The 13,199-nt window shown below is 46.4% G+C and overlaps 1 protein-coding gene across 1 annotated transcript in view; it reads right to left on the reverse strand.

Annotated features, from left to right (window-relative positions):
- Positions 1-13,199, reverse strand: part of DNAH2 (dynein axonemal heavy chain 2) — a 197,087-nt gene that overhangs the window by 43,423 nt on the left and 140,465 nt on the right. Inside the window, exons 54-62 of the mRNA XM_018572866.1 lie at positions 11,853-11,983; positions 11,022-11,171; positions 9,520-9,687; positions 8,853-9,013; positions 6,947-7,086; positions 6,039-6,171; positions 5,048-5,187; positions 1,833-2,043; positions 678-794 (exon numbers count right to left, since the gene is read on the reverse strand). Of these exons, the coding sequence (XP_018428368.1) occupies positions 678-794; positions 1,833-2,043; positions 5,048-5,187; positions 6,039-6,171; positions 6,947-7,086; positions 8,853-9,013; positions 9,520-9,687; positions 11,022-11,171; positions 11,853-11,983 (1,351 nt within the window). The remainder of the gene's footprint in view (positions 1-677; positions 795-1,832; positions 2,044-5,047; positions 5,188-6,038; positions 6,172-6,946; positions 7,087-8,852; positions 9,014-9,519; positions 9,688-11,021; positions 11,172-11,852; positions 11,984-13,199) is intronic.

The raw sequence follows: 13,199 nt of genomic DNA on the forward strand, positions 1-13,199 counted from the left end.
AAAAATGAATAAAAAATGAATAAATAAATATAAAAAATTAAAAAGTTTATAAACAATAAAATATAAAAAAAAAAATTGAAAATTTTTAAATAAAAAACATTTATGGTTTCGGCCTGATATTTTTTATTTCGGTTTTGAAATTTCCATTTCGGTGCACCTCTACTTTTAACACTTTTGGCTCATCACCATTGGAGGTGACACCGCAACTGATATGAAGGTTGTATGGACTAGTCAGTTCTGAAGACTGGGTCAGGGTTAAGGTCAGTGACACCAGCGCACCATACAAATCACAGAGAGTTGAAACACCACATGGCTGCCACAAGCAGGGCCCATTTAACTATTTTGTAAGACCCTAGTGTGTTCTCGAAGGCCAGCACATCCTGTATCTGCAAATAGCTCGTCATGCAGAATAATTTTCATCTCCCTACGACTAATATTTTGGATTTTATTAGCGATGATACTCCCTCTGATCTAAGATGAGTGGTGGTTCCCATACAGTGCAGAGTCTCAGTCTGTAAGGACCTCTTCCTTGCATGGTCTGTGAGGATTCTTTGATGGTTTGTGAGGTGGCCTTTGATAACTCTTCTCTACCGCAGAAGGTGGACTGATCCTTTTAAATAGCATCGCAATGTAATACAGCGTCATGCCGACGTTCAAGAAGCAAAGTTGGACCTTACCTTCATCGCCTCCTCCAGAGCGGGAAGGGCCTCCTCCAGATCTTTCTGTGCATTGTCTGCCAGAGCCTTACACTTTATCCCCTCCGCTCCGATCTTCTCGCTGTTGGCTGTGACGGTCTGTGAGAGGGATGCAAAGCATTGTTAGGACGTAACTGTTAAAGCCCCACTCCGGGGCAAAATCTATAATCAGTAATCTATTAGGTACATCTACTGTATACCGGCAATAGTGTGAGCTCCATTCACCTTCGAGAAGCATCAATCTAGTCACATATGTGATAAAAGTCCTCCTTCAGAGTCTGTGCATTTGATATTTCCCATCCCGGGGACCGGACACTTGTGGCTGTTTTACCTTCAGCAGGATGACCGGTCCCCTCACCGCCCCTCTGTATTTTGATTGGCGATTCTGCTGACCTCAGTGCGTCAGTATGGAAGGGAACAGCGGGCGGTACTACTCTAACAGAGCAGGAACTTCCTTGCCTGTCTCTGCTGATCTCCACCCAGCTCCATGCCCACCCTTGTGCCACCTAACTCTAGTCTGGTTGGCCATTTTGGTGACCTCATCTGGTCAGTGTGGAAGGGAACAGTGGGCAGTACTACTCTAACAGAGCAGGAACTTCCTGCCTGACTCTACTAATCTCCACCCAGCTCCATGCACACCCTTGTGTCATCTAACTCTACTCTGGTTGGCCATTCGGTGACCTCATCTGGTCAGTGTGGAAGGGAACACCGGGCGGTACTATTCTACCAGAGCAGGAACTTCCTTGCCCGTCTCTGCTGATCTCCACCCAGCTCCACGCACAACCTTGTGTCATCTAATTCTAGTCTGGTTGGCCATTTGGAGACCTCATCTGGTCAGTGTGGAAGGGAACACCGGGCGGTACTATTCTAACAGAGCAGGAACATTGTGCCGGTCTATGCTGATCTCCACTCAGCTCCGCCCACCCCTACTTGCATCATCCCATTGGCTCCAGACCTGCCCAATGAATGCCCACATTTGTCACTACAATCCCAATGCATGATGGGATGTGTCTATAATAAGAAATAAAAGCCCGATTGATGGGTTCACAGGTAAATCCATATTTGTTTTTTTACAACGATTTCAGACTGTAGCTCAGAAGCTGCAGGAGGCCGGAGAGAGGTCTGGTACAGACTGACCTTCTGCTGCTCATCGGCCTCTCTCCTCTGCTGGACAATGATGACCAGGTACTCCTCGCACTGCTTCTGGAACTCGGCCACTTTACTCCTGGCGATGGCCAGCTGCTCGGACATCTTCTCCACCTTCTCTCGGGTCTCGTCGATCTTGAAGAGTCCGTTCCGCAACTTGGTGGCCTTGTCTCCCAACTCCGTCCGCTTCTCGTTCAGGAGCCTGAGAGAGAGAGAGAAAAAAAAAGAGACACATATTATAATTTTCCAACAGAATAATAGAGATGTACTGTCCAAAGGTTTAACCACTTCAACTGTAAGACCCCGTTCACATATAGGGACATACCTTTGCAGCGGCCGGGATAGCGCGACTTTCGGGGTGACGTTCCAGCGACGATCCAGCGACAGTAGCGCAACCTTCTCCGTCGGGCTCCATAGAAAAAAGCAAAATCGCGCAAAATCCGCAGAAAAAAGGGCCCGGTAGAAGCGACTTGCGACCGCGACGCGCGACATGGAGTTAAGACAGCTCCATTGAATAGCATTGGCCGGCGACTTCTCGCAATATCGCGCGGCAAAAATGCGCGATATCGCGGCAGAAATCGCGCGGCGACAAGTCGCTATATGTGAACGGGGCCTAAGAGATACGTCCTCAAAAACTTCAACAAAGTTCTTAGGAGACATCTTTTACGTCCAGCTCCTTTCCCAATGCAGCTGCTCCCCCTGCCTCTAATACCAGCAATAACCGGCTGTCAAAATACAGGAGCTCCTGTGTAAAATGACAGCTGCAGATAGTCCATTGAATAATAGAGATTTATTGTCCAAAAGCTTAACCACTTGAAGATTTTGAATGTAAGAGATACGTCCTGAAACACTTTAACAAAGTTCTTAGGAGACATCTTTTACGTCCAGCTCCGCTCCCAATGCAGCTGCCTCTAATACCAGCAATTGCCGGCTGTCAACATACAGCAGCTCCTATGTAAAATGACAGCTGCAGATGGTCTACAAGGGTAGTTGAGCAAATACAATGAATCAATGCATTGGTACGCTGTATTTACTATTTCATTTATATGTAGATCAAAGGAAGCTTCTAAGTAACAACATGTTTTCAAATAAAATGTATTCCTGTTTAACCCCTTATTAACCCATAGTTAACCCCAATCGGCCCGAATTAACTCCTTCCTTCCCTCCTCCCCTTAGTTCATATTTTTCAGTAGATTTTTATATTTGTTTTGACAATAATCATTACATTTTTTTTCCACTTTCATTTGTTTTGTTTGTTATTTTTTTCAGCGTTGCATAAAAAGAAAATGTGCAAACATTGAAAATGACAGGTAGCAGCTAATAGGTTGCTACAGTTTTTCCTTCACTTTTAGAGGCGCTGCCAGGGGCGTATCTGCCGCGAGGCAAACAAGGCGTTTGCCTGGAGCGGCAGATTTGCTGAGAGCGGCACTGACGGAATGACGCGGACGTCGGTCTGACGCTGTGTGATGTCTTGGAATGGTTTATGATGACCATACATGTTACAATTTGAATGTCTAAAATCCTTTGGATCTACAAACAACTGTATAATATGAACACTGTATGACCAGGTACAAGGTACATAGTTCTGGTAAATCTAAAGGAGATTGTTAAACTACATTGTTAAGGTGTCTGTCCAGTTTTAGACACTCTGTGTCATCATTGGAAGGCGTAGGCACGTAGGCACTGTAAATCTGACCATACATGTTACAATTCGATTGTTCGACCCTCTTAAAGTTGAGCATACACTATGCAATCTGACCAATCTCCTTTATATCTACCATCAACTATGGTCTGAGGTAAATCAAAGGGTTTGTTACGGTTTGTCTCTATTGTCCATTGAGGGACACAGCTTGATAATAATTAAGCAACCCAGGGTCATACTGCCGGCAACAGAAGTTATAGGCACTGGGCACATAGGAAGCTGAAGGCCGGCCCCCTTGAGGTTATAACTCCTCCCACCTGCTCAGTTGTTCAATCAAAGGGTTTGTTAAGGTTTGCCTCTATTGTCCATTGAGGGACACAGCTTGATAATAATTAAGCAGCCTAGGATTATACTGCCAGCAACAGGAGGAATAGATGCTAGGCACATAGAAAATGAAGGCCGGCCCCCTTGAGGCTATAACTCCTCCCACCTGCTCAGTTGTTCAATCAAAGGGTTTGTTAAGGTTTGCCTCTATTGGCCATTGAGGGACACAGCTTGATAATAATTAGGCAACCCAGGGTCCTACTGCTGTCAACAGGAGTAATGGAAACTAGGCACATAGAAAATCGAAGGCCGGCCCCCTTGAGGCTATAACTCCTCCCACCTGCTCAGCTGTTCTAACAGTCCAAAGAGAAAATGAGAACATCGGAGGACGGACCTGTGTCCCTCAATGGAATCTGAGATTAGGATATTAAGGTGAGTATAAAAATCCTATTACTCTATTGTCCACTGAGGGACACTAGCTGATGATAATAAACAACCTAGGGACATCCAAGAGCAGTCCAAACCAAGGGGCGGCCACACCAAGCCCAGCAAGAGAAACCAAAGCAAAAGGGGAACCAAGGGCAATAACTAGCTGCTTGCAGAACCTTTTGACCAAAAGTAGTATCTGCCGAAACAGACCCATCAACCTTACAGAACGTAGAAAATGTTATGTACAGAAGACCAGCAAGCTTACAGATCTGGGACACAGAAGCCTGATGATGAATAAAAAAATAGAACACAAGAAGCACTCACTGCTGTAGTGGAGAGAGTTTAACAGGAAACGGAGAGGTAAGGAAAACTGAGCAAGTGGAAGGGGTTATAGCTCCTTGGGGGCTGGCCTTCAGTATTCTATGTGCTTAGTGTCCATTTCTCCTGTATATGGCAGTATAACCCTGTCATAAAGCTGTGTCCATCAGTGGATGATAGAAAGACAGATAAGAATATTTCTGCTGTCTTTTCAGCTCACAGGAAGTGACAACCACACAGCATTCCGGTCAGGATCAACAGGAACTTTCTATTCTTGCGGAAAATGTTCTTAGCTTGAAAACTTATGCAGCCACCACCTCTAAGGACTGGTTAGTTGCAATATATGACATTATTTGTTTTGGGATTTAGATACACTTTACACCTTGTGGCTGCTTGGGAAATGACAGGTAAGCCCAATGAAGTATTGAATTTTCAGACAAGAGCAATGGCCTCCTACAAGTCCAGAGATGAACGGGATAAAGGAAGGACCTACCTCTTGTACCGGGACACTACCTCCAGGTAACTGGTGGGGGTGATGTAGTTATGTCTCCTTAGTTCCAGCTTCATCTTGCGGGAGTACTCTGCTACCGAGCGATGCATGGTGACAAAGATCCTGGCCACCTTCCCATTGATCTGCGGGAGGGGGATAGAGAAGGGAAATTCGGGATAACAGAGAAGAGGTGAATACACATAAGATGGGAGCGCAGCATCCAACAAGGGAAACCAAGACGGGTAAATACAGCACCAGCAGCTCCATTCATTCATTGAGTTAGGCTCACGCACAGATGTTGAATCGGTTCCTCCACCCATGTTAAACAGAGTGGATGGAGGAATCTTCAGTGGTGGCATATGACTGGATGTAGTCACTGTTTGGCCAACAATTCTCCATCCACCTTCTTTGATTTTTTTAGTTGAAGTTTCTCAAGCTAGATGGGGCCAACGGGGCCACCCAGAGCTCATATTTTGGCTGATTCAGCAGGAATCGCCCAAAATTTGAGCCATGTATAGTCAGCTTAAAGTGACATTAAAGGCTATTTTTTCCCCCTCCCCCAATGTTAGTGTAAAGACTTACCTGAAATTATGTCTCTTAATCCGATCATCTTCTTCTTTCCTGTCCTTTTCAGCTGTCCCTCCAGCGCTGGTGCCAGTCTCTGATCCAGCGCTGACTCCTCTGTCCTCCTCTTCGCTCATGTCCCACGGTGTCTGTGCGGGTGCACGCTGCTCCATAGACTTACCTTGTGTCTCTCCTCGTCTCCCGGCCAAACATCTGAACTGCGCATGCGCCTGCCCCAGTATCCTTTGCGGCCGCCCTAGACATTTTCAGATGTTGGGACGGGAGCTCGCGGCGGAGACGTATTAAAGTATTAAACTTTTGCATTTTTATTTTTTATTGTTTTGCATATATCTACTGCTTGCAATCCGTAGATATATGCAAAAACAAATGAGGGTTTAATAACTTTCAGACTCATACATGTAAAACTCACCCCCTCCAAGTTTCCAAGCTCCATCCCTTCCAAATATCTCTCGGCCACCTCCAGCAGAGCTTCCTGTGGCCACTCGGAGAACCAGTCTATGGTGGTGCAGTTGACCAGTGCCGGATACTGGCGGATGCGGTTCCTGTGGAAGACGTGGACATAAATATTGCCGTCTTCATATTGTGGAGATGTGTCAAGTCACACATACAAAATATCTAAAGATACTCGAAGGTTCAAGAAATATATCTCAGATTTATAGTTCAAGCTCTCCAAAGGCGGTACAATCTGATTGTACAAACTCCTTACTGACCAACCAACAACCATGTAGTATGACACTCAAATGCGCGCTCCCCCCCGGCCCTGTGACCTTGTTGACGACCGCTCCAGTTTACTGATGGGTGCTGGTAGGACGGGCTTCCAATCACGTGATCAATGTGACAGCCAATCACTATGACTAAGTCTGTGATTGGGTGAAACTTGTCAGAGGGGGCGGCCCTTGTGTGGGACACCAGTGACGTGGTACAAGTTTTAAAGAAACTATCCCAGTAGAATACGGTGTGCGGCCGGCTTTTCTTCTGTATGAATAGGTTAAAATTGGAACGAGGATGTGTCCCCGGCAGCAAGCACCCAGCTCATTCCTTTCCTGAGCCATGGAGGTGCGGTGTTCTTTTGTGTGTTCCCCTTGCAGCCAATCACAGTGATCACATGATCGGGAAGCCCAGGAAAAAACTTCGGCAGGTGGGCGCTGCTGAGTTATAAACCACAAAAAACGACCTTAATTTCTCCTTACCCATTGACTCCAATGCATCTTGGCGACATTGTTACGTCATGGCTGTGGCTCCATCACCATTGCAGCCTGCAGCAGGTGGTCCCACCCACTCTCACAACCCAGGCGTTTGTAAGTAAGTTGTCCTCACCTGAATGGGTCTCCCACCGGGCTCATACACAGAACGATGTGAAGATTGTTCCGCACTCTCTCAATCAAGAAGTTAAAGAGGCTCTCCGGAGTGTCCGGGATACCCTCCTCCTTAGCCTGCTCTTGTAGAATGCTCCGGATCTATAGGGTGATGGATGAGAGGGATTAGCTAGCACTGTGCATAATAAACCATCAACATTTTTAAATAAAATATTCCAGCAACTGCTGCATGTCAGATATCAGGACAGGTTTTCCGACAGTGACCACAGTAGATGATTCTTGCGCAATGTGTGTCAGCAGAGCTGCTTGCAGTCTTTGCCGGGGCTGCATGTAACAGGGTGGCAACGCAGAAGCACATATGGGGAACAGGGACAGAGCGTTGTTACCCTATAAAAGGAAGTGTCTAAATGAAGACTTTCATAGCAGGATCACCAGGGGTTATTTTAGATCTATAGAGGTTGAATACGACTTTTGAAATGAGAATAACGTTGAAGCTTCGAAGAGATTTTAGTAATCAAGTTCCCAAAAACCTTAAAGTCGAACTCTGGGCTGGGCAATTTTTTTTTTATATTTGAAAAAAGAACCCCAGTCAGTGTTAAAAATATAAAAGCAGCTGCGGCTGCAATTCTCACCTCCTCCCTGCGGTACCTCTCCTCTGCCACTAGATGTCCCCAGTCTTGTAGGTTGAATGACTCCCAGCTTCATTTAACTTGATAGACTGAGGACATACTGTGAGTGTATGGCGTCATGAACCCTTTGAAGGCACGTCACCACGGCTCCCTATTTATTCACAGTGCACGGATGCAGAAAGTGGCACTGACATCATAACGTTAGTACTGCATTAGTAAGGGTCACCCAGCCCGGAGAAGGGGTCACTATGGTGTTATGTGACCGGGCTGAAGAAATCTGGAATGAGTAAGTAGAAAAAAAGCAAAGAAAACATGCAAGGAGAAAAAGGAAAGGGGGGACTCTGGTGGCATGGGGGCAAAAGGAAAGGGGGTGGGTCTATTTGGGGCTCTGACTGCAATACTCACCTCCTCTCTAGTGGCATGGGGGCAAAGGGAAAGCGGGGAGGTCTATTTGGGGCTCTGACTGCAATACTCACCTCCTTCCTGATGGCATCTTTCACAGCATCTGCTCTCTGCCAGAAAATGTCCTCAGTCTCCCAGGTTAAATAACGCCAAGTGTCATTGAACCCTAAAAACCAAGGACATACTGTGAGTGTAGGGCGTTGTGGAGCCACCCCTGAGGCGGCATCATCATGGGGTCCTGCACTCACAGTTTAATGATGTGTCATCAAGGACCAACCAACGCTGAAGAAGATCAGAAGAGTGCCATTCATGTCCCAAGACTGGCCTGAAGGCTTTGGGCTCAAATAAAGCTGTATTCACCTCTCTACCCCTCCAGCACTCACCTCTCTACCCCTCCACTTTGGCTATGGAATGTCCCTCGGCATTCCCATGGAGGTCAATGGACCTGCATTAGACTTGATGACGTCAATGGTTCTTTGAACCAAATATCGGGTATCTTCTACGGGGCTTTATTTAGGCCCCGTAGAAGAAACAAGCACTTAACCCTTGCAGTGCAGAGGTAGCCCCATTACAAGGGTATGTTTGCGATTGTTCTTCTTTAAAGTGACCCTGGCACAAGTATCCAGCAAAAACTGGCGCAGGCAAGTGAAAGCAGAAGGTGCTTTATGGAAGTTCCTTCTCCAAATATCCTAAGAGCCCACAAACCCCAGCAAGATGTATACAAGCCATTGCCATTGAGCTCGTGCCCTCCATGTGTGGCACCAGACCAGGCGATCACTAGGCATGCTCAAGGTGCTTGCACCATCTCTGACCGATAATGAGAACGCAGGTATTGCAATGACACAGAACAGGAAGAGGCACAACACACAAAGGTACCTCCTCAAACTCATCCGCCTTGTACAGGTTGGGGACCTCTCCGGAGCTCAGGATGTTGTTGACGTCCTCCAGAAAAGACTCGTCTGTGATTTGGGTGTCCGTCAGGAGAAAGACAGAGGGGCGCCCGTCTACGCCGGCCAGACGGTACAGTTTTTTAATGTCTGAGAGAGGAAGAGAAAAGAGCGCGTAGAGAGTTAGTACAAATAAAAAAAGGAGAAAAACACAATGGAAACTAAAGCTGAACTTCAGGCAGATATAAAAAGATTCAAATGAATGCAGTCCTGTATTTTGTCCTAGGGTTACAACCCTGCTCCTCCACAGATACAGTACACTGACTGAGCGTGGTCACCCTAGGACAGGAAGTGACTGACTGGCAGGTTCACCAGCTGAAAATAAAGGGAAAGAAAGTCTGAAAAAATAAAACGAATGCGGCCACCACATCTGAGGACTGGTAAGCTGCAATATATGACATTTGTGTTCGTTGGTTTATATAGACTTTAAAGGAGACCTGTGCTAAGAGAAACCTGGAGGCTTCCACTGCCGGCTTCATTTCCAGATATGCTACCTGCCTGGCAGTAATGATGTTCCAGTTCATTAGGGAGGTAAAGAAATAAGGACAGGTGCTCTTTAAGTTTCCTCAACGTGAGTCAGTCATGTCCCCCCTCACCTTCGCGGAACTCTTGCCTGCGGTATCCACGCGTCACCTCCAACTGGAAGACTTTGTAATCGCAGATATAGGCCGCCAGCCGTGCCAGACTCTGCCGCCCACTACCACCGATGCCGACCAGTAACGTGTTCCCTCGCGGCTGGCCAATCACCCGCACAATTCTGATCACTGCAAAAGGCAAAAGAAGATGAATCCTCTGCTTGGACATCATCATAGGAAATGGGTTTAAACATAGAAGCAGTCCAGGGAGCAATGGTAATGTCCATTGGATGGATACACTGAGTCTAGCAACAAACCGGGGCCTAAAAAACACAGGCGGCCATTTTGTCTCATCATTCACTGTCTTATATAGTTCAAGCACAGCTGTACCTATAACACCATCACTGCTGCTGATTAGACATGTGCGATACATTTCGTTCCGAGTCGAAATTCAGACGACATTTCGGAAATTCAGAGATTCGGATGTATCCGAATTCCAGATATAACGAATGCAAACGAATCTGAATTTCTCATTCCGAAATTCGTTAGCGGTAGTCTGTATGCAATTTCGTTTGTGGACGAAATATCGTTGCAGCAAAGTGACAGAGAATTTTTTTTTATTTTTATAGTCTGCAGAAGAGGAAAAAAAAAAAAGCGTGAGGTTCCCCCCTGATTCATACCAGACCCTTTAGGTCTGGAAGGAATGTTACTTTAGGTCTGGTAGGAATTTGAAGGGGGAAATGGGGGGAAAAAAAGTGGGGACCCCCTTAACATTCCTACCAGACCCTTGATCCGAGCACAGGCCCGGCAGGGTAGGAAAGGGGGTGGCGATCGAGTGCCCCCCTGTGCCTTACCTCGCCACGTGCCCTCGGCATTGGGAGGGTGCCCCCATGCCGATGGGGACAAGGTCCTCTTCCCCACAACCCTGACCTGGTGGTTGTGGGGGTCTGCGGGCAAGGGGGCTTATTTGCATTGGGGTCCTGCTTAATCATTGTGAATGAGTAAGTACCCCTACCCATTCACTAAAAGGGTTAAAAGGCAAAGTAAATAAACACACCGCACTTTTACGCTTTTTTTCCCCCTCTTCTACAGTCTGTAAAAGAAAAATGAAAAAACATTTCTCTAATGTCACTTTGCCGCAACGAAGTTTCATAAAGAGTACCGCTAACGAATTTCGTCTGAATCCGAATCCCAAAACGAATTGACTTTCGGACCCGAAAACCCGAAATAACGCAAAATCCGAATGAAAACGAAACAAAACTATTTTCTTGCCGGTGCACATGTCTGCTGATGATCCGGCTCACTCTGACGAAACCATCACCAATGTGTTGAGTCTTTGTATGGTGGTACATCCTTCTAGGAGAGTGACTTCCCTCCACAGAGGCACAGGTGATCACCAAGGACTCCCCACACGCCTCTCATCGGACCACTGAGAACTTTGGCCCCCACAGATAAACAGTCGCCCCCTCGTTCTGCATTTAGTATTGTGACTGTTGGTATTTAGCACACAGCTCAGGACATACCGTGTTGGATGGCGTCGGTGAACAGGACGAGTTTCTTGGCCGCGGTCCCGGGCTGCCGAGTTTGTTCCTCCAGCTGGTTCATCATGAACTTTTTCAGGGCGCCGAAGTCGGTGATGTCCTCGTACACGGGGGGCTCCCGCATAAAATCGCCTGCAGAACAAAAGGGAGAGAGTGCAAATATAGGGAAGAGGTCATCTTCATCCAAGGCTGTGCCGAGCTGTAGATGAACTACCAATTGTGTTTGTAAAAATGGCCCTTGGGGGCATTAAAGTGGATGTATGCCCAACAATGAACTTCTCTTATTTGGTCCCTTTTGGTCTGTTAAAAATATAATTGAAAGCATTTTGTTATATCTGTTCTATAAGTGCAGAATATACCTGTTGATCCTGCCAGAAACCTTGCGAGCATTCTTTGCTCTTTGTCGTAGTATTTATCCCAGCTATCTCTGTGGACTACAGAACACTTCCCCTTATATTATGGAGATATGTGACAACAAGGTACAGTAGAGTGCATGAGCGTTGTCACCCTAGGACAGGAAGTGTTACTGGCAGGGTCACCAGGTGAAAATAAAGGGAAAAAGCGTGAAACGAATGCAGCCGCCTCATCTAAGGACTAGTAATCAGCAAAATATTACATTGGTGCTCTTGGCTTTAGACACACTTTAAATGTCAGGGTGTTTCAGAATTAAAGACACCAATAAAATGTAAACCTTTAAAGCAGGTCTGGTGCTGATTGGTAGTAAGAACACATTGATACATAAAGCTCTACTTGGACTTTTACTACCAGGCGCAGCTCACCGATTGGCTACTGGTCAGCTTGAATGTTACCTACCAAACACTGGTGGTTGTTTGCTGGGGCACAGGTTGTGGTACGTGAGGTCGAAGAGGGAGCCCAGTTTTTCGCTCAGGATGCCAACGAAAGCTTCTGTGTCGGAGGAATCCACCAAACGGTCAGAAAATACTCTGCAAGAAGCATGCAATTGTTCAATGTTCAGGCCGGTCACATGATGCACTGGGTGTTCTTCTGCCTTTTCTCCTGCTATCGGCAGTCATGTGAACATCAGCGCCACTCTCTGTATTAATATGCTATGAAGGAAAAGAGTGCTGTGGTGACACCCACTCAGGGGGCAGGTCCATGACCTCCTGCATGACATCCTGCATTCCTAGTATGTCCTCAGTCTTTTGATTGAATTAGATGAGCAGGGTTATTCACAAAGGAGCCAGCTGTAGCTTCGGCTGATCCTTCGGCTCTCTTCGGACGCCGGAGCCTTTTGGTTCAGTCGAACCGAAGGGCTGCTATACGGGCTATTCACAATAGCCCGTACAGCAGCTGAAGGCGGCCTTCTGCAGCTTTGTGAATAACCCCCTATGTGTAACTCAACTTGGAAGACTGAGGACATCTTGTGGCGATAAGGCAGTACTGCGGGGCACAGCTCTGGATTGCAGGTGAATATTGCAGCCTGAGCTGCCTTTTTATTTTTACACTGGTATTGAGGGGTATTTTATGGCTTAAAGCCATTACATTTTGTTAAATTTAGTCTTTAAGCTCACCACACATGTCACAATCTGACTGTACAATTGCCTTTAGATATATACTGTAGTAGAAGGGCCTGCCTGACCGGATGCAAACTAAATGGATAGTTTAAGTAGGTCCTCATATTATATAGTTTTGATAAATTGGCGGAGGGCTACGGTAGTCCCAATATTCAAAAAGGGGGCTAGGTGCCAACCTGGGAACTATAGGCCGGTCAGTCTAACATCGGTAGTTTGTAAAATGCTAGAGGGCATAATAAAGGATTATCTGGTAGAATTTGTTCAGGAAAACGGGATAGTTAATGACAATCAGCATGGGTTCAGGAAAGACCGTTCCTGCCTGACTAACCTGCTAACTTTTTATGAGGGGGTGAGTAGAGATATGGACGGAGGTAAGCCGGTAGATGTGGTATATCTGGATTTCTCAAAGGCTTTTGATACGGTACCACACAAACGCTTGCTACACAAGCTGAGGGCTATGGGCATAGATGAGGTGGTGTGTACGTGGATAGAGAACTGGCTACGGGAACGTATCCAGAGGGTATCTGTAAATGGCACCTTTTCAGACTGGGCTAGTGTAATGAGCGGTGTGCCTCAGGGTTCTGTGCTGGGTCCCATATTGTTCAACTTATTTATTAATGACATC

The sequence above is a fragment of the Nanorana parkeri genome, unplaced genomic scaffold, assembly GCF_000935625.1.
Source record: "Nanorana parkeri isolate BGI_ZX_2015 unplaced genomic scaffold, ASM93562v1 scaffold2150, whole genome shotgun sequence".
In the NCBI taxonomy this organism is placed as follows: Eukaryota; Metazoa; Chordata; class Amphibia; order Anura; family Dicroglossidae; genus Nanorana; species Nanorana parkeri.